The 26,013-nt window shown below is 42.8% G+C and overlaps 1 protein-coding gene across 1 annotated transcript in view; it reads left to right on the top strand.

Annotated features, from left to right (window-relative positions):
• Positions 1–26,013, top strand: part of IPO11 (importin 11) — a 643,145-nt gene that overhangs the window by 255,127 nt on the left and 362,005 nt on the right. Inside the window, exons 17-21 of the mRNA XM_075326256.1 lie at positions 3,236–3,269; positions 6,018–6,058; positions 14,207–14,323; positions 16,315–16,428; positions 24,116–24,231. Of these exons, the coding sequence (XP_075182371.1) occupies positions 3,236–3,269; positions 6,018–6,058; positions 14,207–14,323; positions 16,315–16,428; positions 24,116–24,231 (422 nt within the window). The remainder of the gene's footprint in view (positions 1–3,235; positions 3,270–6,017; positions 6,059–14,206; positions 14,324–16,314; positions 16,429–24,115; positions 24,232–26,013) is intronic.

Raw genomic sequence — 26,013 nt, 5'->3', positions numbered from 1 at the left:
AACGCGGATCATTAGAAACATCTCTATTTATCCTAACCTGCCTCAGTGAATATGATTTTGTAGTAGAGAAGTCGAAGGCTGGTGTCGCACTTGCCTGCCGCTCACCGGAGGGTATGTCTATGCAGCTGCACCATCCTGTCCAGAGAGCAGAAGGCCATGCCGGTGGATCCAACTCTATCCTTGCGTGAGTCACTCGCAAGTGTGACATCAGCCTTAAAGAGGGCCAACCACCAGGATTTTCATATGTAAACTAAAGCCAGTGCTATATGTATGTATCAGATGTATTCCAAAATATAGGCAAGTAAAGTTTGTGAAATGCACTGTTACTTGATTGATATGTGCTGCAGAAATATCTACTAGGTGGGTTGGGTTTGCTAGTTATTCCCACCCCTGGCTGCCAGGCTGTCCTTCCTCCCCCAGTTTCTGTTATTACAGGAGAAGGAGGGAGGAAGGACAGGGGGAGGAAGGACAGGCAGGCAGACAGGGGCAGGAATAACTAGCAAAACCCGACCCACCTATTAGATAGTATATTGCACCTATCAATCAAGTAACAGTGCATTTCACAATCTTTACTTGCCTGTAATTCAGAAATTATACATCCGATCTCACAACTAAAGATATGTATAGAATCAGCATGATAGCACCATTATAGCACTGGATTTAGTTTATATATGAAAATCTTGGTGGTTGGTCCTCTTTAATGTGTGACCACATTCTGAGGCTTAACTCTTGTCTGGATGATTTTGTTTTACATTTGTAGGGCCATTAGTTCATTGCAGATATGTACAGTTTTGTCCTCATGGCTTGCCACAGCGAAAGGCCATAACCTAAAGTACAGGATCTGTGACACAAATACTAATGACAATAATCAAATACTGTAACTAAGGGTTCGCTCACATGAGCGTATGAATTGGACGAGTGCAATGCGAGAAAATCTCGCATTTCACTCTGAGCAATGTTATTCAATGAGGGAGAGCAGATGGTGAGCTTTTTCCTCTTAAGATTCTGGATGAGAGAAAAGTCGCAGCATCGTGCGATTGTCAGCAAGAGCCGTGTCACTCTCACCCATACAAGTCTATGGGTGCGAGTGAAACATCAGACTGTACTCGGATGACTCCGGAGTGCAGTGCGATAATCGTATCAACTGACAATAGAGGAGATGGGGAGATTAATCCCTCTCTGTCTTCCGCATTGTAATCCGACCGCAGGATCAGATCACAGTTCCATGACACCCGGCTTCGTAGCCGGGGTTCAATTAGCATATCACATCCGATGCACTCACATCGGATGCCATACCATCGTGTGAATCCAGCCTAAAAGAGTTATCCACTTTTGTTTACTCTGTTATAAAATTGTGTATTAGTTACACACATGGATGAAATTGTTGGTACACTTCAGGTAAAGTAAGAAAAACCCACAATGGTCTCTGAAATCCCTTAAATGTAACAAAAGTAATTTTCAGTTTAAATTTACTTAATATCAACAACATTGTTTTAAAATTGTAATTCAATAGAAAATTTTGAAAAACTATGAAAATGACCTAGACAAAAATGGTAGTGGTAGTATCTCTAGAAAAGAATGAAAATATTGTGACTATAGGGATATTTTATACTTAAGTGTGTCCTGTAATTAGCATACCAGGTGTCTATAAACTTGTTTTCTGTCAGTCTGCCTATTTAAAGGGTGAAAAGTAGTCACTGTACTGTTTACAATTATGGTGTATATTACACTGGATATGGACCAAAGAAAGCTAAAGAGAGAGTTGTCTCAGGAGATTAGAAAAAAATAAATTATATCCAAATATGTTAAAGGTAAAGGCTATAAGACCATCTACCAACAAGAAGTTTGAGCTTCATGTTACTACAGTTGCACATATTATTCAGAAGTTTAAGGGCCTTTAGGCAACTTCCCTGCATGAGGCCACAAGGGAAAAATATAATATTGTTGTAATAATAGCTCAGTATTCAGAGAACTAGAAGATTTGCAGCAGAGAAAAACAATTTTTATTTAAACAATGTAATAGAGGACTCTGCCCCTACATTTTGCTGATAGATTCTCTTTAAATTTACACTTTTGGTATCTAAGGTATTAGATCAAAAAGACAGGTTGGACAGCAGTGTGAGCTGCCTCTTCTTACCGTAGTGTTGCAGGTATCTCCAACATTAGATAAGACAGGATGTAGAGCTCGGTCAGCAGGCTCTTCTTACCTTAGCACTGCGGGTATCTCCAATATTAGAGAAGATAGGGTGGACAGCACTGTGAGCAGCCTCTTACCTCTGCACAGCGGGTATCTCCAATTTTCAATCAGATAGACAGGACAGCAGTGTGAGCAGCCACTTCTTACCTCAGCACTTTGGGTATTTCCAATATTGGATTAGATACACAGGGCAGACAGCAGTGTGAGCAGCCACTTCCTACCTCAGCACTGCAGGTATCTCCAATATTGGATCAGGTAGACAGCCTGGACAGCAGTGTGAGCATCCTCTTCTTACCTTAGCACCATGGGTATCTCTAATATTATATCAGATAGACAGGGTGGACAGCAGTGTGAGAAGCCTCTTCTTACCTCAGCACTTTGGGTATTTCCAATATTGGATTAGATACACAGAGCAGTGTGAGCAGCCTCTTCTTACCTTAGCACCATGGGTATCTCTAATATTATATCAGATAGACAGGGTGGACAGCAGTGTAAGCAGCCACTTTTTACCTCAGCACTGCAGGTATCTCCAATATTGGATCAGGTAGACAGCCTGGACAGCAGTGTGAGCAGCCTCTTCTTACCTTTGCACCATGGGTATCTCTAATATTATATCAGATAGACAGGGTGGACAGCAGTGTGAGAAGCCTCTTCTTACCTCAGCACCGCTGGTATCTCCCAATATTAGACTACCCACTGGGTGCACATCTTCATGTACATTATTAAGCGAGAGGGTAAAACATCTTACTGCACATGCTCACAGGCACCCACCTTCCAGGTTCGGTCTGTTTCAGTATATCAAGACTTTGGCCATTTTGATATAATACAGTGATTACTTTTCTAGAGAAAACAAGCGTGATTTGCCAATAAGAGGCATATAGCAATTTATTTGTAACAACTTTTTGTTTCTTTCTAAATCTTCCGAAATCTGTGTATTAACCCTGTTGAAACGTATTTACATAATGCTGTAGTAATGCCACATGACTGGCATCTTTAATAACAGTGATTTGTTTTATCTCTTGTGTTCTTGTCTTCCAGGTCCGGATTGAGACAGCTACAACCTTGAAGTTGGATATCCTTTGACTGTGTTTTCGAATGGAAATATGTTGCTCTGTTCATAAATGCCATTCTAATTAAATTCGCTTTGCGCCTGCTGAGCACTGCAGTACCACTTTGCCCTTAAAACTGTGTTAAGCTTCTGAAAATAGAAATAATTGATTACCAAATACGTATGGCGACAGTGACAACAGCGTCTGTTTGTTGAAAGTGGTCACAGTTTCCAAACTTTGTATGGGTCCCATTGTAATGAATGGCAAGGGTCGGCCAAGTAGGAAAATTACTATTATTAGCATTTTCATAATATAAAGTGAAGTTCTGTTCGTAATATTAAAATTATGTACAGTATTCAATGAAAATATATGACTTTTGGGGCAGATGACATTAGAAAAGTCATGGAATTATGGAAATCACAGGATGGATAGACATGTTAATCAAATGCAAATTATGAATAAATTAATTTTTATTTTTTCGTAAAAATCTCATTTGTTCAGTATCAAGTAAGTATGAGAGTCACACACAGAAATCCCCGCACTTACACGCCTTGTCATGCTATTAATGAAGTTATTAACAGTTGTCTGAGGAATAGTCTGCTGCCGAATGTACAAATCATCAAGATCCGCTGCTGGCAGCTCTCTATGGAATTGCCGACCAATGACATGCCAGATGTGTTTTATGAGAAACAAGTTAAAAGATACTGAAGGTAGGTCATGGTAGGATATTTAGGCTACACTGGCTTCTCAAAGTACCATAAGCAACAGGCCTAGTGTTGTTGTGTTGAAAAATGGCTCCTTGGACGCCTTAGAGAAATGGCCTTACCACCGGTTCTATGACCAAATCAATGTAACGCAGATATATTAATATATCTGGGATGAAAAATAGAGTCGTCCGATTTCTATGTATTGTGTCATTCCACACAATAGTCCGTTAGTAGAGTAGGACCGGTGTGACTGTTCCCTTGTAAGGCCTCTTCATGCCGTTGCCATGAGGTCTCCAGATGTAGGCTGGAATAGAGCAATGGAGACCAGAATGGAGGTCTATCCTTTTCATTCATGAGTCCTACTTTTGCTTTGGACACAACTATTTCTAAAAGTTGGATTAAAGACCACATGGGTAATGCTATAAAGAGGCCTTCAGAAGTGAATGCCAGACCAGGCCTACTCCTGTGATTATGGTTTGGGGTGGAATAATGTACAGTAGCCAAATCCCTCTAGTCTTTATTCCAGGTAGACTAACAGCTTGGCCTAAGATTGCCTAGGTGGTGCGGCCATTGTTCCAGAGTGCCCTAAGAGATGATTCAACATGACAACGCCATGCCACATTTTGCTGGTGCTACTGTGAGCTGCCTGCATGGCTTGATGATTTTTGCTCCCAAGTGCATTCAGCAACTGAAAATTCCTCAGACAACCATTAATAACCTCATTGAGAGCAGCCAAGGGCTGTAAGTGTGGGGATTTCTGCGTGTGGCGCTCATGCGAAATACTGAATAAATTGAGATGTTTTGCAAATGTTTCCATTTTTTTATCATCTGTAAGCAATAACCGTCTAATAATGTCTATCAATCCTATGATTTCCAGAATTCCACAACCTTTCACTCTTGGTGTTGCAATTTCAATCTTGAGGAGTGTGAGCATATATACAGTACGTACGTACGTGTGTGTGTGTGTATATATATATATATATATATATATATATATATATATATATATATATACACACATATACAGTACAGACCAAAAGTTTGGACACGCCTCATTCATAGAGTTTTCTTTATTTTCATGACTCTAAAAATTGTAGATTCACATTGAAGACATCAAAACTGTGAATGAAAACATGTGGAATGGAACACTTAACAAAAAAGTATGAAACACCTGAACATATGTCTTATATTCTAGGTTCTTCAAAGTAGCCACCTTTTGCTTTGATTACTGCTGTGCACACTCTTGGCATTCTCTTGATGAGCTTCAAGAGGTAGTCTCCGGAAATGTTTTTCAACAGTCTTGAAGGAGTTCTCAGAGATGCTTAGCACTTGTTAGCCCTTTTGCCTTCACTCTGCGGTCCAGCTCACCCTAAACCATCTCGATTTGGTTCAGGTCTGGTGACTGTGGAGGCCAGGTCATCTGGTGCAGCATCCCATCACTCTCCTTCTTAGTCAAATAGCCTTTACACAGCCTGGAGGTGTGTTTGGGATCATTGTCCTGTTGAAAAATAAATGATGGTCCAACTAAACCCAAACCGGATGGAATAGCACGCCGCTGCAAGATGCTGTGGTAGCCATGCTGGTTTAGTATGCCTTCAATTTTGAAGAAATCCCCAACAGTGTCACCAGCAAAGCCCCCCCACGCCATCACACCTCCTCCTCCATGCTTCACGGTGGGAACTAGGCATGTAGAATCCATCCGTTCACCTTTTCTACAAAGACACGGTGGTTGGATCCAAAGATCTCACATTTGGACTCATCAGACCAAAGCACAGATTTCCACTGGTCTAATGTCCATTCCTTGTGTTCTTTAGCCCAAACAAGTCTCTTCTGCTTGTTGCCTGTCCTTAGCAGTGGTTTCCTAGCAGCTATTTTACCATGAAGGTCTGCTGCACAAAGTCTCCTCTTATTAGTTCTAGAGATGAGAAGGTGTGCCCAAACGTTTGGTCTGTACTGTATATACATATATCATCTTCGAGATCTGCTGCGGGTATGGCAGTATAAGGCTTGGTCTTCATGTATTAAGTCTTTTTGGTTGACCTTTTCCTTAATTTTTCCATTTACCAGTTGATGATTTTGAGTTCAGGACGGAACCATTTTTGCCGGTAGGTGCTGTTAATCCCAATAACAAAAGAAGTTGGTAATGTATGAAATTGATGGGGTTTTCCAACTAATGATTCTGAGAATGCTCTTATTTTGGAGTTAACCTAAAGTTTTTATCTAATGTTCTATTAAAATAGTATCTTATAGTAGACTAAAGGTGACTCTCTGTATAGCTATCACATGGTGACAGTATATGGCCTAAAAACAGTAAGAACACATAGACATGGCTATGGGGGAGTCCATCCTAAGCAGTGATTGGCTTTCAGAGAGTGAATTATGAAGACTCGCTTTTGTGTGTTGAGTTCATCACTGTTGGGAAGCAAATAATGGGACTCCTGTCATTGTAAATTTCCCCAAGATATAAGACGTCAGGGTCATTTATCTGTATATTCATCTGCTGTGTCTGGTAGTCTGTGTCTGGAGAGTATTTGTTCTCACAGGTTTCTTTGTACTTCTTTATACCATGTTTAAGGAGCTGATATTCACTCCTCAATAAGGAGGAGAAAGAAGCTGAAGATGTGTCGTTAGATTTGAATCTTACGGTACAGCTTTAATATTATTCTCCTCCTTTTAGTTTTTGCATTTCAGTCGTGATCCAGGGTCCCAAGGGCCAGGTCTCTGCCTTGGCTATCTCTCCCCTGTGGAACCTGACTTCTAAGCTTCAGGTCAGGACTTCACACCAGGGCAGGACAAACTCAAAGCCATGATATTTGCCCCTTCTAGACCCAAAGCACTTCAATCTGGTCTTGGACGCATTTACGTCCCATCCTATCAAGCTGGCAACAGATATCTCTCCAATCCGCCTTTCTGGCCAGGTGATTTTGTTCCCTTAGCGATCTTTTCCATCAGGCGAGGCTCCGAAGAGTGGCTTTCGTCTGTCACTTTTTCATCGAGGTATTGTTTTCCCATGTCTGGCACTCTCCTTTCTCACTAATGTGTTCTTCGCATTCCACCTTAGTGAGCAGAGGGCCCTTCTTCCTTTTGCCCTTTTCATCTCCTGGGACGTTCTGATGTGGTCAGAGCTCTGGAGCTCTCCTTGTTTTTTTTTACGTTCAGACATTCGGATGTACTGTTTATTCCTGCAGAAGTCTAAAGCCTGCTTTACACGTTACGATTCTGCATACAATATTGTATGCGATCGTAACCGCCCCCATCGTATGTATAGCACGTTCAATTTGTTGAATGTGCCGCACAAACGATTAACCCCCGTCACACGCACTTACCCATCCATACGACCTTGCTGTGGGCGGCGAACATCCACATCCAGGAGTGGAAGGGACGTTCAGCGTCACAGCGACATCACGCGGCAGCCGGCCAATAGAAGAGGAGGGGCAGAGATGAGCGGGACGTAAACATCCCACCCACCTCTTTCCTTCCGCATTGTCGGCAGGAGCCGCGGACGGAGGTAAGCTATCGTTCAATGTTCCCGGGGTGTCACACACTGCGATGTGTGCTGCCTCGGGAACATTGCACAACCTCACGTTCAATTTTTGAGAAATGAACGACGTGCATGCGAGGAACTGATTTTCGTTCAATCGCAATTGCACGGAGGTTTTACACGCTACAATCATACTTACGATGCCGGATGTGTGTCACTTACGACGTGACCCCGCCGACACATCATAAGATTTATTGTAGCGTGTAAAGCGCCCTTAAGTTACTCTAATGGTACGTGCCCACAATCAGGATCTGCTGCGTCCTGGGTGCAGTGGACCCTGACCTGCGGGGCTTCAAGTCTCCTACACAGGAGACCGCATGATTTGTGGGACTGCGGTCTCTCTCTGTGGCCTCCCGGAAGATAACACTTGTGACTCTGCAGCAAAGAATAGACATGCTTGCGGCTCGGAAACCCGCACCACAGGTCAGTTTACTGCAAAGTGGGCATGGGATTTTTATAAATCTCATCCACTGTGCTTGTGTTGTACAACGCAGCGTTTTGGACACAGCTGAAACATGCTGCGTCCAAAACGCTGAGAACACTGATCATGGGCACGTCGCCTTGGGCTGCCATTGCTCACTGGCTTCAATCTACTATTCTGGAATATAGGTCTAAGCAATGGCATCACCCTCTTGGTCACGGCTCTCCACCCGAGCAGTAGGAGCCTCCTATGCGGTTTTGCCTCCTGATTAGTCTTCAATTCACATCTATGCAGAGCTCAGAGGAAAAGACAGCCTTACCAACACTAGGTCACATTACCAGTGCACAACCAGGATGCAGGCAACACCCATGATAAATGCAGTGACCGCACAGGTGCAAAATACTGATAGCAATTGATGACACCCATACTATTAGCTCAAACAGGCTGCCCAGCAGTATGTAAGTGCACCTCAAAGGACAGACACCCCAAATCACCCAACCAACATTAAAGGACATGGCTGCATCTACCATTAACAACATGCAACAAAAAGATGAATAAATACAAATCAAATACATGAGCTGATTTTCTCTGTTTTGACCTAAATATGCAAAAACGTCAAGACCTTCGAGGGTCCCCATACTTCCGAGTCCTTGCACTAAAAGAAAAAATGGCTCAGAAAGGGCAAAAATTGGAAAAACCAGCCTGTTATCTTGCATCAAATCTTGGCACTAGGGTGCTGCAAGCGGCAGTCACTCGGGCAGGAAACCTCTGAGAGATTGCTATTCTTCCTTCTGCAATAATGTTATTATTTTGGCAATGGCGGCGCAAAATTTAAATAAAGAAAAGGAGGCAAAGCAGGAGGAGGAATCATTCAAGAGGATCTGACCCACAAAGTCCCACTCGATGCTCTAGCTACTGCACCAATAACGTAATTTCTGAACCTTTGATAAAAGATTTTCTGTAGTCAAGCATACAATCTCTAAACCAGGGGTCCCCAACTCCAGTCCTCAAGGGCCACCAACAGTGCATGCTTTCAGGGTTTCCTTAGTATTGCACAAGTGATAATTTAATCACCTGCACAGGTTATGATTCCAACATCCATGCAGTGCTAAGGAAATCCTGAAAACATGCACTGTTGGTGGCCCTTGAGGACTGGAGTTGGGGACCCCTGCAGTTTAAACTGAAGATCTGATATGAATCCGCACCCTAGCGCCAGTATTGCACCGCCTGTACTTTATATGGGAAAATTCTGCTGGTTGGTTCCTTTTAAAAGAAACAGAAAGGTTAAATAGGAGGCCTATATGTGTGTAAGCATAGCCATTTAGTGGCTGTAAAGTGGATTGCAGTCAGTCAAGGGTTTGTTGCGATATTATATTGAATTCCATGAGAACATTTTAGGACCGTTATTGGTGAATATAATCGTAATTAATTATTGAATCAAGCTCAGGTTATAGATTTGCCATTGTTTTCAAAGTGATTTTGGTAGCACAAAATGACTGTTCAAACAAGGCACAGGAGCTTGGTGCATCCTTGGTGTAACCAAGCAAACAGTGCATCTTCGCACCAACCTGTTTTCCACATATATCTGCCTTTCTCTTTCTTGACTGACCATAAGAGCCAAAGTTGGGCGAAGACGCATTGTAGATGGGAAGGTGCACCGAAGGCTCGGCTACACCAAGGGTGCACCGAGCGCTTGTCCTTGGTGTAAACAAACCTTTTCTTGGTGACAAAACTCCATTTAAGCTTTGTTCACAGTTTCAGTGAGAACCACAAGTGTCAATGTAGCAATAGGCTCAGATCTGGATTGTCAATGTACCATCACTTCATGATCGAGTGTCCTCTAACCCCACGTGACATGTACTTTGCTCTGCTGCTCAGCTGTCACTATGTGCGGTACATAAGCCGTTGGATGTGGAGTAAAATCTTTCATTTATTCCCAATCCTGCATTTTTATAAAGTTGCCGAATAAAATATCCGTTGTTTTTTTTTCCATTATTCATTTGAGCAGTTTTTATGACTTTCATTCATGTATTTAGAGGAGATGGGATTTTTATGAGCATGCACTTTTTATCTCTGTAACCACATATTTACGAGCTTGATAATATATTTATACTACTTTATGAAGTTAAATGCAGCAATTAGATCTCTTAGCTTGTCTAATCGCCTGACGAGGTTACAGTTCCGGAGATGCAGTGTTTTTGCATAATGGAAATATTGACCTTTTGCCGACAATTCTGGAAAACACTAACACTGCCGATTGTCTGGAAATTATTGTTAACTGATAATTTCGATCATCGAACTCAGTTGACTAAAGAGAACCTGACAGCTGATGCATGCTGCCTCTCCGCTTTAAACATACTTTAAAGGGGGTTTCCACTACTTTTTCCAGCTCTTACCATATATCATAGCTCTTCAAAACAATTCCTATTGTAATATACCTGTATTAGATGTATAGCTTTTATAAGCCCATCTCAGCAGGGATCACGTAGTACTGGATTGTTATGCAGAATCTGCCTCCTCTGTTATATCTGATACTTCCTTTTACAGCACAGAAATCAGACCAAATGAAAGGACATTGTCAATGGGCTCCTATTGGTGGGTGTGGGCAATAAGGAGTGAATCACAGCTTCCTGAGAATTTCCCTTAAGGCACAATTAGTTTGCCTCATACAAGCTTAGCTGACAGCTTCATTCAGTAGTAACAGCAGGGGTTGACACCTTTGCTAGTGAAATACTGTGATCTGCATTTCAAAAGCAAAGGGTTTAGTTAATCCAATCACTGAAAAGTGCCAAAATTTACATAACAAATACAGTGGCAGGACTGTACTGACCACCAGGCAATTGCCAGATAGGTTGGTACATACTCTGGGCTGCTCTCACACTTGGTATCTCCCAATATCTTTGTCAGGACTATTTTTATAGCAGTAAATATGGGTGGAAAATGGAGGGGGCATGCTAAGTGCTTTCTCACAGGCCACTACAATGCATGATGGAATTTGTAGTAATAGAGCACAGTAAGCCTGGGGTGGAGCAATGATGGATGGAAACATCAGAGCTGCAGCTGCAGACATAAAGTGATTCTATCTGCATGATAAAAGGTTTATATTACTATGATAAGAGTATGGATGCATTTAATGGCACATAATAGCATGATTGAGCAAAAAAAATGAAATGAGTTATTGTATTGTTAACTTCTTTCAAAGCCAAGATGTGCCAGGTGTTAGACCATCACTTGTCTGACAAGTCTCCTGTATGGCCCAGTCCCCAGCAGTTTCTCAAGAAGTGACGGTCTGACACCTGCCACCCTCACCAATTAACTGTTACTATTTTGGGTAGTGCAAAACTGAGGAAAGAGAGCGCACATAGGTTCACTCACCTACCAGGGTTGTGAAAGTCACAACCCCTATAAATGCTTGAAAGATAATGGCAGCTGCCGTGGGTTAATGTTTGGTGTTGCGTTACCGCCGAAAGAAGAAATTTGTTGATTATTAACAAATTATTTTATTTCATAGGTGTTTGCGTTTCAGGGATCCAGTCCCCTTCTTCAGGACAAAAAGAAGAATCAACAATATCATGATATTGTTGATTCTTCTTTTTGTTCTGAAGAAGGGGACTGCATCCCTAAAACGTGTAGACCTATGAAATAAAAGAATGTACAGTCAGGGCCAGAAATATTTGGACAGTGACACAAGTTTTGTTATTTTAGCTGTTTACAAAAACATGTTCAGAAATACAATTATATATATAATATGCGCTGAAAGTGCACACTCCCAGCTGCAATATGAGAGTTTTCACATCCAAATCGGAGAAAGGGTTTAGGAATCATAGCTCTGTAATGCATAGCTTCCTCTTTTTCAAGGGACCAAAAGTAATTGGACAAGGGACTCTAAGGGCTGCAATTAACTCTGAAGGCGTCTCCCTCGTTAACCTGTAATCAATGAAGTAGTTAAAATGTCTGGGGTTGATTACAGGTGTGTGGTTTTGCATTTGGAAGCTGTTGCTGTGACCAGACAACATGCGGTCTAAGGAACTCTCAATTGAGGTGAAGCAGAACATCCTGAGGCTGAAAAAAAAGAAAAAATCCATCAGAGAGATAGCAGACATGCTTGGAGTAGCAAAATCAACAGTCGGGTACATTCTGAGAAAAAAGGAATTGACTGGTGAGCTTGGGAACTCAAAAAGGCCTGGGCGTCCACGGATGACAACAGTGGTGGATGATCGCCGCATACTTTCTTTGGTGAAGAAGAACCCGTTCACAACATCAACTGAAGTCCAGAACACTCTCAGTGAAGTAGGTGTATCTGTCTCTAAGTCAACAGTAAAGAGAAGACTCCATGAAAGTAAATACAAAGGGTTCACATCTAGATGCAAACCATTCATCAATTCCAAAAATAGACAGGCCAGAGTTAAATTTGCTGAAAAACACCTGATGAAGCCAGCTCAGTTCTGGAAAAGTATTCTATGGACAGATGAGACAAAGATCAACCTGTACCAGAATGATGGGAACAAAAAAGTTTGGAGAAGAAAGGGAACGGCACATGATCCAAGGCACACCACATCCTCTGTAAAACATGGTGGAGGCAACGTGATGGCATGGGCATGCATGGCTTTCAATGGCACTGGGTCACTTGTGTTTATTTATGACATAACAGCAGACAAGAGTAGCCGGATGAATTCTGAAGTGTACCGGGATATTCTTTCAGCCCAGATTCAGCCAAATGCCGCAAAGTTGATCGGACGGCGCTTCATAGTACAGATGGACAATGACCCCAAGCATACAGCCAAAGCTACCCAGGAGTTCATGAGTGCAAAAAAGTGGAACATTCTGCAATGGCCAAGTCAATCACCAGATCTTAACCCAATTGAGCATGCATTTCACTTGCTCAAATCCAGACTTAAGACGGAAAGACCCACAAACAAGCAAGACCTGAAGACTGCGGCTGTAAAAGCCTGGCAAAGCATTAAGAAGGAGGAAACCCAGCGTTTGGTGATGTCCATGGGTTCCAGACTTAAGGCAGTGATTGCCTCCAAAAGATTCACAACAAAATATTGAAAATAAAAATATTTTGTTTGGGTTTGGTTTATTTGTCCAATTACTTTTGACCTCCTAAAATGTGGAGTGTTTGTAAAGAAATGTGTACAATTCCTACAATTTCTATCAGATATTTTTGATCAAACCTTCAAATTAAACGTTACAATCTGCACTTGAATTCTGTTGTAGAGGCTTCATTTCAAATCCAATGTGGTGGCATGCAGAGCCCAACTCGCAAAAATTGTGTCACTGTCCAAATATTTCTGGACCTAACTGTATTAATAATCAACAAATTTTTTCTTTTAGCGGTAACGCTGCATTAACCCCGCTTCTCCTCTCCAGCACCAAATATTTTGGGTAGTGGGAGGATGAAAGCAATATATGGAGAAGAACACCACCACAGTGTCACACTATTTAAAGGCTGCTTCCAAGTACTGTAAATCAGCCCCTATTGTTTGAATAGGACCCCACAATCTGATAGTCATGACTGTCCTAACAATAAGTCAATATCTTTATAGTGGATGATACCTTAAAGCTGATGTGTCCAAATCCACAATTTTTAACAGGATCTGCCATTAATGTAATGTGCACATGGGGAAAGCTGAAAAAAGGGGTCAAAAGTAACTCTTGTCATGTCCATAAACATTAGGTACATCATACATGTCCACCAGTTTTCCTGATTTCTGCTTGATCAGCCATCATTCTACTGTTATTGGGGTATATAAGACTCCTCTGATGGCAAATGTTAGAAGAAAGAAGGATCGGGCATGTGGGATCGTCCTAGGCTAGGTCATCCGCTGTCGGGGGCATCTGCAGCTTTTCTCCCTCTTTATCCTTTCAGAAATCATGCACACTGTGATGAGCATTCATGTTAATTGGGGAAGAAAAGCTGTAAGTGATTTTAAGTGCCACCTTTACCCATTGAAATAGACATGCATGCCCAAGCTGATCCTTATGATTATAATACATAGCAAATAGACTATAATAATTCTATCTTTTTGCGTACATGATCCCACCTGATATGGGGTGGCACTGTGGCTCACTAGTCCTTGGTTCAAATCCCACCAAGGACACCATCTGCAATGAGTTTGTATGTTCTCCCCGTGTTTGGTTGGTTTCCACCGGATTCTCCTGTTTCCTCTCATGCCCCAAAGACATACTGTAAGCTCCAATGGGGACAGTGATGATCGCATCTGTAAAATATGGTGGAATTAATAGCGCTAGCTAAGTAAAATAAATATTTGGTTTTCTTTTTCTCAGTACCTGGAATCCATCTTCAGTTTGCTTTTCCAACTGCTTCAGCAAGTTACAGAATGTGACTCCAAGATGCAGATCCTCCATGTCCTGTCTTGTGTAATCGAAAGGGTGAATCTGCAGGTAATTATCTCTATAGGCTTTTCTTCCAGACGGTGCTTTGATTCAGAGTGGTAGCACCTACTTATCACATTAGGAGATGATCTACCATTTCCGAGAGCCGCCAGTAAACAGTGTGCAGAAGGGGCGTCCTGATCTGCCCAGTACATTGGGTACATCCGGCCTCTGTCTGACGTGGATACAGGTGACCCACGGAAGTGGAAAGTGTCGGATCCCTACTGAGCTGACGTCAGTGACCTGTCCTCCATACGTTAGGTCATCAATATCATGGTAACGGACAGCCCCTTTAATCAATATCCGCATACATGGGGTAGGCTTCTTTAGAGATTTCCTATAAATGTTTATAGACCTTTTATTGACAGCTATTTAGCCAAGAAATACAAAAAAGTATTGTAACTGTAGTATAAACTTCTTTGTTATCTCAATTTCCAATTACCTTCATATAGCCAGCAATGTAATCTATGGCTGTCTCCATTCTAGTTGCCATGGCTACAGCCAGAGACTTGTGTAGAGGTGCACTTAAAGGGGTTCTCCAGGAACAGAAAAAGCATAAATAACTAAAAGAAATTCCTCTCTAGATAAATTCCTAAACACTTTTAACCCCTTCACGACCAATTTTTTTTCCGTTTTAATTTTTTCCTCCCCTTCTTCCAAGAGCCGTAATCTGTCGATTTAGGAATTTTTATTTTGCAGGACGAGTTGTACTTTTCAATGACACCATCCATTTTACCATGCAATGTACTTGAAAGCGGGCAAGAAGTTCCAAGGACGGTGAAATTGTGAAAAAGCGCAATTCCGCCATTGTTTTTTGGTTTCGTTGTTAGTGTTCGTTATATGGTAAAAGTGACCTGGCAATATGGTTCTCTAGGCCATTATGGTGATGCCAAAAATCTGTAGTTTATTATGATTATTATTATTATTATTTAAGTAGTGAAAAAATGTAGATATTTAGTAAGAAAAAAAAATTGGATAGTGTCTAAAGCTGAGCAGATCCGTGGAAGTTTGGTTCAGGACCTGGACTTGACCCGAATTTGACCCCAAATCACATATAAGTTAATGGAGGCCCAAACTTCTGGGCTGTAAAATGTCGTAGTAAGGGCTAGTGGGCTGCAAAATGGGGGCAATAGCCCTGCAAACAAATGTGGATAGGGAATTAAAAAAAATATAAATAAATAACGTGGGCTCCTGCCTATTTTTGAAAACCAGCGCTGGTAAAGAGGATAACTGCGGGCTGCAACCCTCAACTGTCAGCTTTCCATTGGCTGGTTATCAAAATTAGAGGAGATTCCACTCTCTTTTTTTAAATTATGTGGGCTCTGCCCTAGTTTTGATAACCAGCCAAGGTAAAACTGACAGCTGGGGCTGGTATTATCAAGCTGGGAAAGCCCATGGATATTTGGCACCTCCCAGCCTAAAAATATCAGCCCGCAGCCACCCTAGAAGTGGCACATTCTTTAAATGCGACAATTCTGTTGCTTCCCCTTGGTTTTTCCCGATTGAACTGATGCAGTGGCAGTCGGGGTAATACTTTTAGGGTTGATGTCAGTTGTGAATTGAGGATTTTTATTTTACCTGGGAAAACCTGTGCAATCTGAAGGGTGTGCCCTAGTAGTGTACAACCCCTTTAAGCAGTGGGAAGTCAGTTGTCAATCACAATGAATTTGGCTGTCACGCCCCATCAGGAGAGCGGACAAGAAACCGCCACTCTGCAGACGTGAATCACTTGCAGGAGCGGTCTGTGACTGAGAAATCTGTGCCGGGCACATCAGGCTGGTAATTAACAACAAGTGGAGGTTGTATCATTGTAGCTATAGCAGAAATTGTATAAGCCGGTGCGGTCATCATTGCCGGCTGAGCGTTTCCTCCGTGTCCGTTCTAAGTGCATCATTGAATGTCCGTACATGCTTGGAGTACATTGCATCTATGTATAAGTGCAGTTTGTTCATTTTTTCATCTTGGCAATAATGGTGACACGTTGTGTTTGCTATTCATAGATTCGGCCTTTCGTTGGTTGTCTTGTTCAGTATTTACCTCTACTGTGGAAGCAAAGTGAAGAACACAATATGTTGCGCTGTGCCATCCTGACCACATTACTTCACCTGGTTAAGGTAATCATCTACCATTTCCTATTATGCGCGCGCCTGGCTTCTGTTTGGAGAGAAGATTCATTATAATGGATCCTAATGAACCCTATTGACATATTCTGGGTTTGTCAGCTTTTTGCTTATATTTGTGTACGATTCATACCGATGCCATAAAACAAAACTATTAGGTTGCCAAACAGTAAGTAAAATATAGCTCAAAACAAATGTTTACAGAACTTACACTTTTATTTGTCAGGTTCACTTAGGGTATGAGCATACAGAATATTTTAAGAAGTCTGTCAAAGTGGATCCGCTACAATAAAACACCTGAAAAATTATAAAAAAAAATGTCCGAGAGATTCTTTTTAGTCATCAGTATTGAAAAACTAATTGCTTTTCACTTGTTCAGTCTTTTGAGTGTTTTGAATTAGCTTCATGTTTTTAAAAACCGCTAAGAGTATGTGCAAGGAAAATGATGCGTAAAATACTAATACTTAACGCCATACTGTGTCTGCATACATTTCCCCCTTCACTACTCATACTGTGTCCTCATACATTTCCCCCCTTCACTCCTCATACTGTGTCCTCATACATTCTCCCCTCACTCCTCCTACTGGTTCCGCATACATTTCCCCGTCACTCCTCATACTGTGTCCGCATACATTTCCCCCTTCACTCCTCATTCTGTGTCATCATACATTTCCCCCTTCACTCCTCATACTGTGTCCGCATACATTTCCCCCTTCACTACTCATACTGTGTCCTCATACATTTCCCCTTCACTCCTCATACTATGTCCGCATACATTTCCCCCTTCACTCTTCATACTGTGTCTACATACATTTCCTCCTTCACTCCTCATTCTGTGTCCTCATACATTCCCCCCTTCACTACTCATACTGTGTCCTCATACATTTCCCCCTTCATTACTCATACATTTCCCCTTCACTCCTCATGCTATGTCCGCATACATTCCCCCCTTCACTCCTCATACTATGTCTGCATACATTCCCCCCTCACTTCCCATACTGTGTCCTCATACATTTCCCCCTTCATTACTCATACATTTCCTCCTTCACTCCTCATTCTGTGTCCTCATACATTCCCCCCTTCACTACTCATACTGTGTCCTCATACATTTCCCCCTTCATTACTCATACATTTCCCCTTCACTCCTCATGCTATGTCCGCATACATTCCCCCCTTCACTCCTCATACTGAGTCCGCATACATTTCCCCCTTCACTCTTCATACTGTGTCTACATACATTTCCTCCTTCACTCCTCATTCTGTGTCCTCATACATTCCCCCCTTCACTACTCATACTGTGTCCTTATACATTTCCCCTTCACTCCTCATGCTATGTCCGCATACATTCCCCCCTTCACTCCTCATACTATGTCTGCATACATTCCCCCCTCACTTCCCATACTGTGTCCATATTTATTCACCCTCCATACTGTGTCCGCATAAATGTCCCTCCTCGCTCTCCATACTGTATCCTCACTCCCCATACTGTGTCTGCATATATCCCCCCTTCACTCTCCATACTGTGTCCGCATACATTCCCCCTGCTCATTCCCCATACTGCATCCACATTCATTCCCCCCTCACTGTCCATACTGTATCCGTATAAATTCCCCGCCTCGCTCTCCATACTGTGTCTTCACCCATCCCATTTTCACTCCCCATTCTGTGTCTGCATACATTCCCCCATCAATCTTCATACAATGTCTACACTAATCCTGTCCCTCCCTTGATCCCCATATTGTGTTTGCATATATGACCCCCACCCTCTTTCCCCATACTTGTTCCTTAAATTTCCCATATTACAATAAATCTTTGGTGTCTTTAACTCCACTGCAGCACTTAACACTAACGATGACCCTCTTCACTGCGGCGCCGAGGAGTAATGTTGGCAGTGTGATCAGCTGACCTGATCTCGCTGTTGACGTCGCCCTGATCCGGAAGTGCTGGTGTTCAGGGCTTCAATTGTACACTCATCTGAAATACACAAGTTCATTTGATCAGTGGGAGCTGGTGCGCTGCCCCTTCTCTGAGCCGGCTATTAACTTGACAGCCAGCTCAGAAAATGGCTGACTCCAAAACGCAGAAGCTGGTGAAACACCTCGGACCGCCGCATCAGGAGGCCTGATGGTGCCCCCTGCCGGCTGCACCTAAGGCACATGCCCTGCCTGCCACCCCCAGATATTCCTTTGCTTTAAACAAGATATGTTGTCTGATGCATATTTGTCATTCCTCGAAGGCAGGTTCTTTCTGTTACAAAAAAGCCCCCCATGTAGCGTGAGTTACTGCTCAGTATTGAGTAACGATGTAACAAGAAGCACGAAGAACAGGTCTTGGGTGATGTTCTTGATGGACTGTGCACTGCAGATTTGCTCGATCCTGTGTAGCCAGTTTTTTTTTCTGTTCTTGTAGTGCAGGAGCCAGAAATATGTTGTATAAAAATTGCTACTCCAGGTGAGCGGGGCACCATGGGTTTTTTGTACAGTCGAATTGACGGCGAGCTGTAGACCTGGGGAATGACCATAACACAGTGATTTGAGCTGAAAACAGGTGATCAGTGAGGGACCTGGGTATCGGACCCGCAATAATCTGCTCTTTAGGACCTTTCTTCCGTTAGGTCATTAATATTATGAGCCTGCCCAACCCATTAAATGTAAACATGTAAGAAGCATGGTTTTAAAAACCAAAACATATTTGTTGTCATCTTGTTGAAAAAAATCTGATAAATGAAAATATCAAATTTTTCACAACTGTACTGGAGATAAAGTGTGTGTGGTGCTGTAAAAAAAATTATGCTCAAGAGCGCGACCTACCAGAAATCATAGTGAAGAGCTAGAGTCGTTTGTGCTCCGCTCGTTCAACTGTTCCCCCAAAAATCTTTCAATATGGAAAAATTGCTTCAAAGCTACGAGCGCACATTACTGACTCTTATGCTGGCGTCACACGGTACGATATATCGGGCGATATGTCGGCGGGGTCACGCATTCCGTGACGCACATCCGGCATCGTTAGAGATGTCGTACCGCGTGACACGTCCGAACGACTGTGAACGAGCAAAAATACTCACCTTATCGTTGCTCGTTGACACGTCGTTCATTTTCAAAATGTCGGTCCTCCTTCTGTGCTCCAGTTGTTCATCATTCCCGAGGAAGCTCACATTGCTCTGTGTGACACCCCAGGAACGACGAACACAGCTTACCTGCGTCCCGCCGGCAACGCGGAAGGAAGGAGGTGGGCGGGATGTTACGTCCCGCTCATCTCCGCCCCTCCGCTACCATTGGCCGGCCGCTGTGTGACGTCGCTGTGACGCCGAACGTCCCTCCCCTTTCAGGAAGAGGATGTTCGCCGCCCACAGCAAGTTCGTCTGGGAGGTAAGTACGTGTGACGGGGGTTACTGACTTTATGCGCCACAGGCAAGTAATTGCCCATGATGCACAAACGACGGGGGCGGATACGATCACTCTTGCGATCGCACGATAGATCGTACCGTGTGACGCTGGCCTTATAGAAGTTAATGGTAAACATTTGAAGTTTATGGAGTCAGCGCTAAACTCGGCCGCACAAAGTCAACTGGTAAAAAGTGACAGGATGGGGCTTCTGTCTGCTCACATTTAGTCACCGCTCTCCAGTGATGGTTGTCAGGCGGCTGCGCTAGATTAGAGCAGAAGGATTTTTCTTCACTTCCCTTTTGCTCTCAGACGTGCAGCCGACAGATGCCGTAACGACTTCAATTCTGCAAAAGAAAAAGCTGACAAATTTACCGTATTTATAAATAGTGGAAAATCTGTTCATGAATTTGCAACGTCTACTCGTGTCATCACATATGGTACATTCCCCATGTGCTCCAGGAGCAAATATTGTAAATCTCCAAATCTGAGAACAGTAACATAGTAAGGTTGTAAAAAGAAAAAGTTGATCAGTTTATACTTTGATAATTCAGTGTCATGTGACAAGTTCCCTGTGAATCAAGTTATAGAGCAGGAGATGAGCAGATTGGTATATGGTATTGGGGGTAAATATCCAGTATAACATGTTTAGTTCTTTCTGTGATTAATCTTGGAGGTGATGCTGTTTTTCTATCTGCATGCAGATATGCAGGGAAGGCTGTCAGGCGCTGATGAGACCGCCCATTGGACTACTATATGCAGGGAAGGCTGTCAGGCGCTGATGAGACCGCCCATTGGACTACTATATGCAGGGAAGGCTGTCAGGCACTGATGAGACCGCCCATTGGACTACTATATGCAGGGAAGGCTGTCAGGCGCTGATGAGACCGCCCATTGGACTACTATATGCAGGGAAGGCTGTCAGGCGCTGATGAGACCGCCCATTGGACTACTATATGCAGGGAAGGCTGTCAGGCGCTGATGAGACCGCCCATTGGACTACTATATGCAGGGAAGGCTGTCAGGCGCTGATGAGACCGCCCATTGGACTACTATATGCAGGGAAGGCTGTCAGGCGCTGATGAGACCGCTCATTGGACTACTATATGCAGGGAAGGCTGTCAGGTGCTGATGAGACCGCTCATTGGACTACTATATGCAGGGAAGGCTGTCAGGTGCTGATGAGACCGCTCATTGGACTACTATATGCAGGGAAGGCTGTCAGGCGCTGATGAGACCGCTCATTGGACTACTATATGCAGGGAAGGCTGTCAGGCGCTGATGAGACCGCCCATTGGACTACTATATGCAGGGAAGGCTGTCAGGCGCTGATGAGACCGCTCATTGGACTACTATATGCAGGGAAGGCTGTCAGGCGCTGATGAGACCGCCCATTGGACTACTATATGCAGGGAAGGCTGTCAGGCACTGATGAGACCGCCCATTGGACTACTATATGCAGGGAAGGCTGTCAGGCGCTGATGAGACCGCTCATTGGACTACTATATGCAGGGAAGGCTGTCAGGCGCTGATGAGACCGCTCATTGGACTACTAAGTGTAACTTGTATTTTAGTTACGGTATTTATATCTCGGTTATTTCAATTTTTAGTCTGCTAAGGGGTCCTACTTGGCTTCCTCTGTAGGCAGATATACAGGGATGTCGGTCAGTCACTGATGAGACGGACTACTAGGTTCTGGAGGGAAGACCGGCACTACTACTCATAAAATGCACATGCTTGAGGAATGAAGCACAGTGCTGACTTAAAAGGTTATTCCAATCTCCAAGATCATGTACCAATATGTAGTACGTGTAATAACAATATTAATAATATTAGCAAATACTTCCCAATTAGAAATGTAGTATAGTTCTGCACTTTCTCACTTACCTCATGTGCAGGGTATTGCAAAACCTTAGATATCCATTGTTATGACCATGCATATAGTCACAGTTAGTTGTTAGTGGTCATAACAATGGATACCTAAGGTCCTTAAATGCCCTGCACATGAGGTAAGCGACATAGTGCAGAACTGTAATACATTTCTTATTGAAGATATTTGCTAATATTATTATTATTACATCTACTACATATTCACTGTGTCGCTTACTTCATGTTCAGGGCATTGCAGGACCATAGGTATCCATGGTTATGACCATGAGCAACTAACTGATTATATACGTGGTCATAACCATGGATTTCTAAGGTCCTGCAATGTCCTGATCATTAAGTAAGCGCAACATAGTGAATCAGAACTATACTACATTTCTAATTGGAGGCATTTGCTAATATTATTATTACACCTACTACATATTGGGTTAGGATCTTGGAAAAGGGAATAACCCTTTAATGTCGATAGAAACCAAAGCACCGACATGATGATAGAGAGATAAAACTTTGGTGTCATGAGTGAATGTTTTATTTTGATCCAGTAATAAATGGTCTAACGTTTCGACCAACAACAGTTGTTATCAAGGAGATTATAGGTGGAGATGAGTGAATTTCAGGTTTGGTGTTCGTGCAGAACACAGAGTTTATAAAAAAAAAACACAGTTTGAGTTCGGAGTTCGGGTGCTGTACATATGCCAACCCCTTGTGTGAGCATCGCTGGGCTCGGGTACACTCGGTGCTCAGCCCAGTGCGAGCCACTTGCAGTGTTTGAACTGCGCACAATGGGGGTAACAACAGCGTGATCAGATGTAGTTTGCACTAAAAAACGAAAAAAAACCCTACACTTCCTCCCCCGGAAGTGATCTGATTATGGCTGGCTGTATGTGGACCGAGACCCAAACTGCCCAATTAGTGACTTCCATTGGGGTTCAGGTCAAGTCCAGGTCCCAAACCGATCTTTAGATAAAGTCCGGCTGAACCGGCCAAATCGAATTTCCACTGGTCGCTCATCTCTACTTATAGGTATGACTCCGATTAGAATAAATAAGACAGCAGAATTATCAAAAGGATATCAAGTGGTCAATTGCATTGAAGTGTGGGGAATGAAGACTTGTGGTGTGGGAGAGCCGGGTATGAGGTGGATGTGGCTGGGTGTGCGACATGAGACGTACTGCTTAGTTTAGAAACATTTACAGAGGACCTGTGCTCAAAAAATGCCATGTAAAAATCCCTGAGATCCCCTGTTTCTGCCACTCGTATGCGTTTTGCACTACCTCACTCCATTACAGAGATATTCACATTTACTTCTTCTGGAGCGCAGTATGTGAAATCTCTGCTTGGAGTCCACCTGGCCGTTTCTTCACAGACTTCTCTGGGGGGTGGTACGCTTTCACCCATCCCTCCTAAATACTGCCAGTAAGGCCGGTGCCACACGGGGTACTAGTGCGATCCTCGCATGCCACTCGGCTCAGGCTGGCAGCACAGCGGGAGCCGAGTGTCATGCGAGTGTCCCTGCGACTGAGGTCCGACTGTGCGTGCGGACCTCAGCTGCGGGGGGCGGGACGGCTCTGAGGGGAGGGAGGGATTTATCTCCTTCTCTCCTTCGTAGCTGGCTATTGTCATTTTCGCTCTGCACTCACATTACACCGGTGTACTGTGAGTGCAGTGTGATGTTTCTCTTGCCCCATACACTTGAATGGGTGCGAGAGAAAGTCTCACATTACACCCGCAGCATGCTGCAATTGTTTTCTCGGTCCGATTAGGGCTGAGAAAATAATCGCTCTTGTGCGCTGACACACAGTGGTGTAAGTGGAATGTGATGTTTTATCGCACTCCACTCGCACCGTTTTTCTTGCCGTGTGGCTTAGGCCTAACAGCTTGGCAGTGTCTTGGAGGAGGGCTGAACGCTTAGAAGACGCTGAAGAGATGCTCAGTTGATAACTGGCTTTCATTCTATAGCCAGGCCGCAATTCATGCTACCCGCGGTTTGGGCAGCATGGATCACCGGACAGGATCCTTTTAACCAATAGGTTCCTTTTAAGATGAATATCCGGTCCACCAATATTCCTTAGCTAGGTGTCTTCTCTTGTTTGATTTATGTATTGTGTTTTACTATTCAGTATACAATTCTCAAATGATTTTTTCCACATCCCAACGTGCACATCCTTACGTTTCTCTACTTTGAGCTGCACTTGCCCGGTGAATGAATTGACGGGAAGAGCAAATGTAAAGTTCATGTAATATAAATGTTCAGTAATAGAAGAAAACATTCCGAGGAGAAATCAGCCGTTCTGGGTTTATATTGTGTCGTGAAACTAAAGTAGAAAGGTCATTTCGTTTTATGTTTTATCAATTGTAAATGGGCCGCACTGATATATATATATTTTTTATTTGATTTTGGAAAAAAAAAGGGCCTTGGTGGAGACAGCCAGAATTTCTATCCATTCCTCCTTCCTGTAATTCAGCTGAGCACAGACGTCTCGCAGCCACCGCACATTTACCTCCTGGAAGATGGCCTGGAATTATGGTAAACCTGTTTAAATATAGATGCTGTTTTCCTGCTGTAAACATAGCTTGATGGGAATGGGTGACTTATGTCTTGTACTGATTTTTCCACTGTGGTCATGTGTATATGCTTGAACTAGAGAGTTAAAAGCAAAGAAAAAACATTCTTTAGGGTTTTGGTTTTTTTTTTTTTTTTTTTTTTTTTTTTTTTAAAAAAAACCCTCTTTTTATATAAGCATCTTCCTGTGATGACGTCTGTTTGCCATATAGCAAAAAAAGTATGGCACTCTGCAAAAGGGGTGGTTCCTGGATAGGGTCCAAACCCTTATACAATAAAGAGAAAAAATCCGGCACTCACAAAAGATTGCGTGAAAAAGATACACTTTTTTATTTAACTCAATTGTGTGAACAAGAAAAGAGAAAAAAAAATCTATTCTTTCAATTAATTAATGATGTTTCGGTCATTTGAGACCTTCATCAGAGTCACACTAAACATGAAAGAAAAGAAAAAAAGGGGAAAACATGCTATATTATACATAATAAATGTCAATATTGTCCAGAATATGACATTAAATCACATCATATTACTATAATAAATATAATGGATAGATCAACATAAAGGGAGAAGTTCTACCTATAAAGCCCATAGGATATGTGCACACACTGCAGACCAAAAAACTCACCTGGTGGCAGAAAAACGCACCAAAAAACGAATGCTGTAGATTTTTTTTGTACCCAAAACTGCAAGGAAAAAAGTAGCGACGTGCACAAAGCACTCCTAGATTCTCATTGACTTTGCTGGGATATGGATAGACATGCCAATTTGGGCAATAAATTCCACAGTCAACTGCAGCAAATCTGCAACAAAAATGGGTATGTGCGCACGCTGCAGAAATTTTATGCACCAAAAAACCCACCTTGTGGCAGAAAAACGCATAAAAAATGCACTCATTTTTGGTACATTCTTTTGCGTGTTTTTTTGCCATGCATTTTTTTGTCAATACCTGGAAAGGCTAAAAAAACGCAGAAAAAAAAAACCACACACCAACAATTGATACGCTGCAGATTTTTTCTACATCTAAAATTGCAAAGAAAAAAGAAGCAACGTGCGCCCAGCACTTCAGAATTCTCATTGACTCTGCTGAGATAAGGACACACATGCAGATTTGGGCAACAAACTGCACAATAAACACGTCAAATCTGCAAAGAAAAACCTCTCCATGCGCACACAGCCTTAACTTTTTCTCCAAATGTGACTTGGGGTATGTTCACCTGCTGCAGTTTTGTGTTGTCACCCAAAAATGCACTTTCTGGCAGAAAAACGCACCTTGTACCAGAAAACTCATAAAAAATCCACATACGTTTTTTTCCCGCATTTTTTGCAACTCTTTGTTCAATCCATTTTTTAGTAATTCATAGTGATGGGCGAACTCACATATACCCGGAGTGGGTGGGTCTAAAAAAAAAAAAAAAATACTGGTTCTGACCTGGAATTGATCCTGGTTATCTGACTGGACGCCAGTCCCCATATAAGCCCATGGGGACCAGAATCCGGATCTTAAAAGTTGTGGTAGAAGGGATGGGTGCAAATGCATTATATTTAATGCTCCCACGGCTGCTCATTTTACTTCCAGAGCTGCTTATTAGCCTCATACCTATTCACTGCTTTGCCCACCCACCGGCGTCTGTGATTGGTTGCAGTCAGACTTGCCCCCACCCTGAGTGGCAGCATGTCTGACTGCTTCCAATCACAGATGCTATGTGCGTCTATATCGTATTGTAAAAATAAATAAATTAAAAAAAA

Source organism: Anomaloglossus baeobatrachus, chromosome 1, assembly GCF_048569485.1.
Source record: "Anomaloglossus baeobatrachus isolate aAnoBae1 chromosome 1, aAnoBae1.hap1, whole genome shotgun sequence".
Lineage (NCBI taxonomy): Eukaryota > Metazoa > Chordata > Amphibia > Anura > Aromobatidae > Anomaloglossus > Anomaloglossus baeobatrachus.
This window is presented reverse-complemented; position numbering and strand designations above follow the sequence as displayed.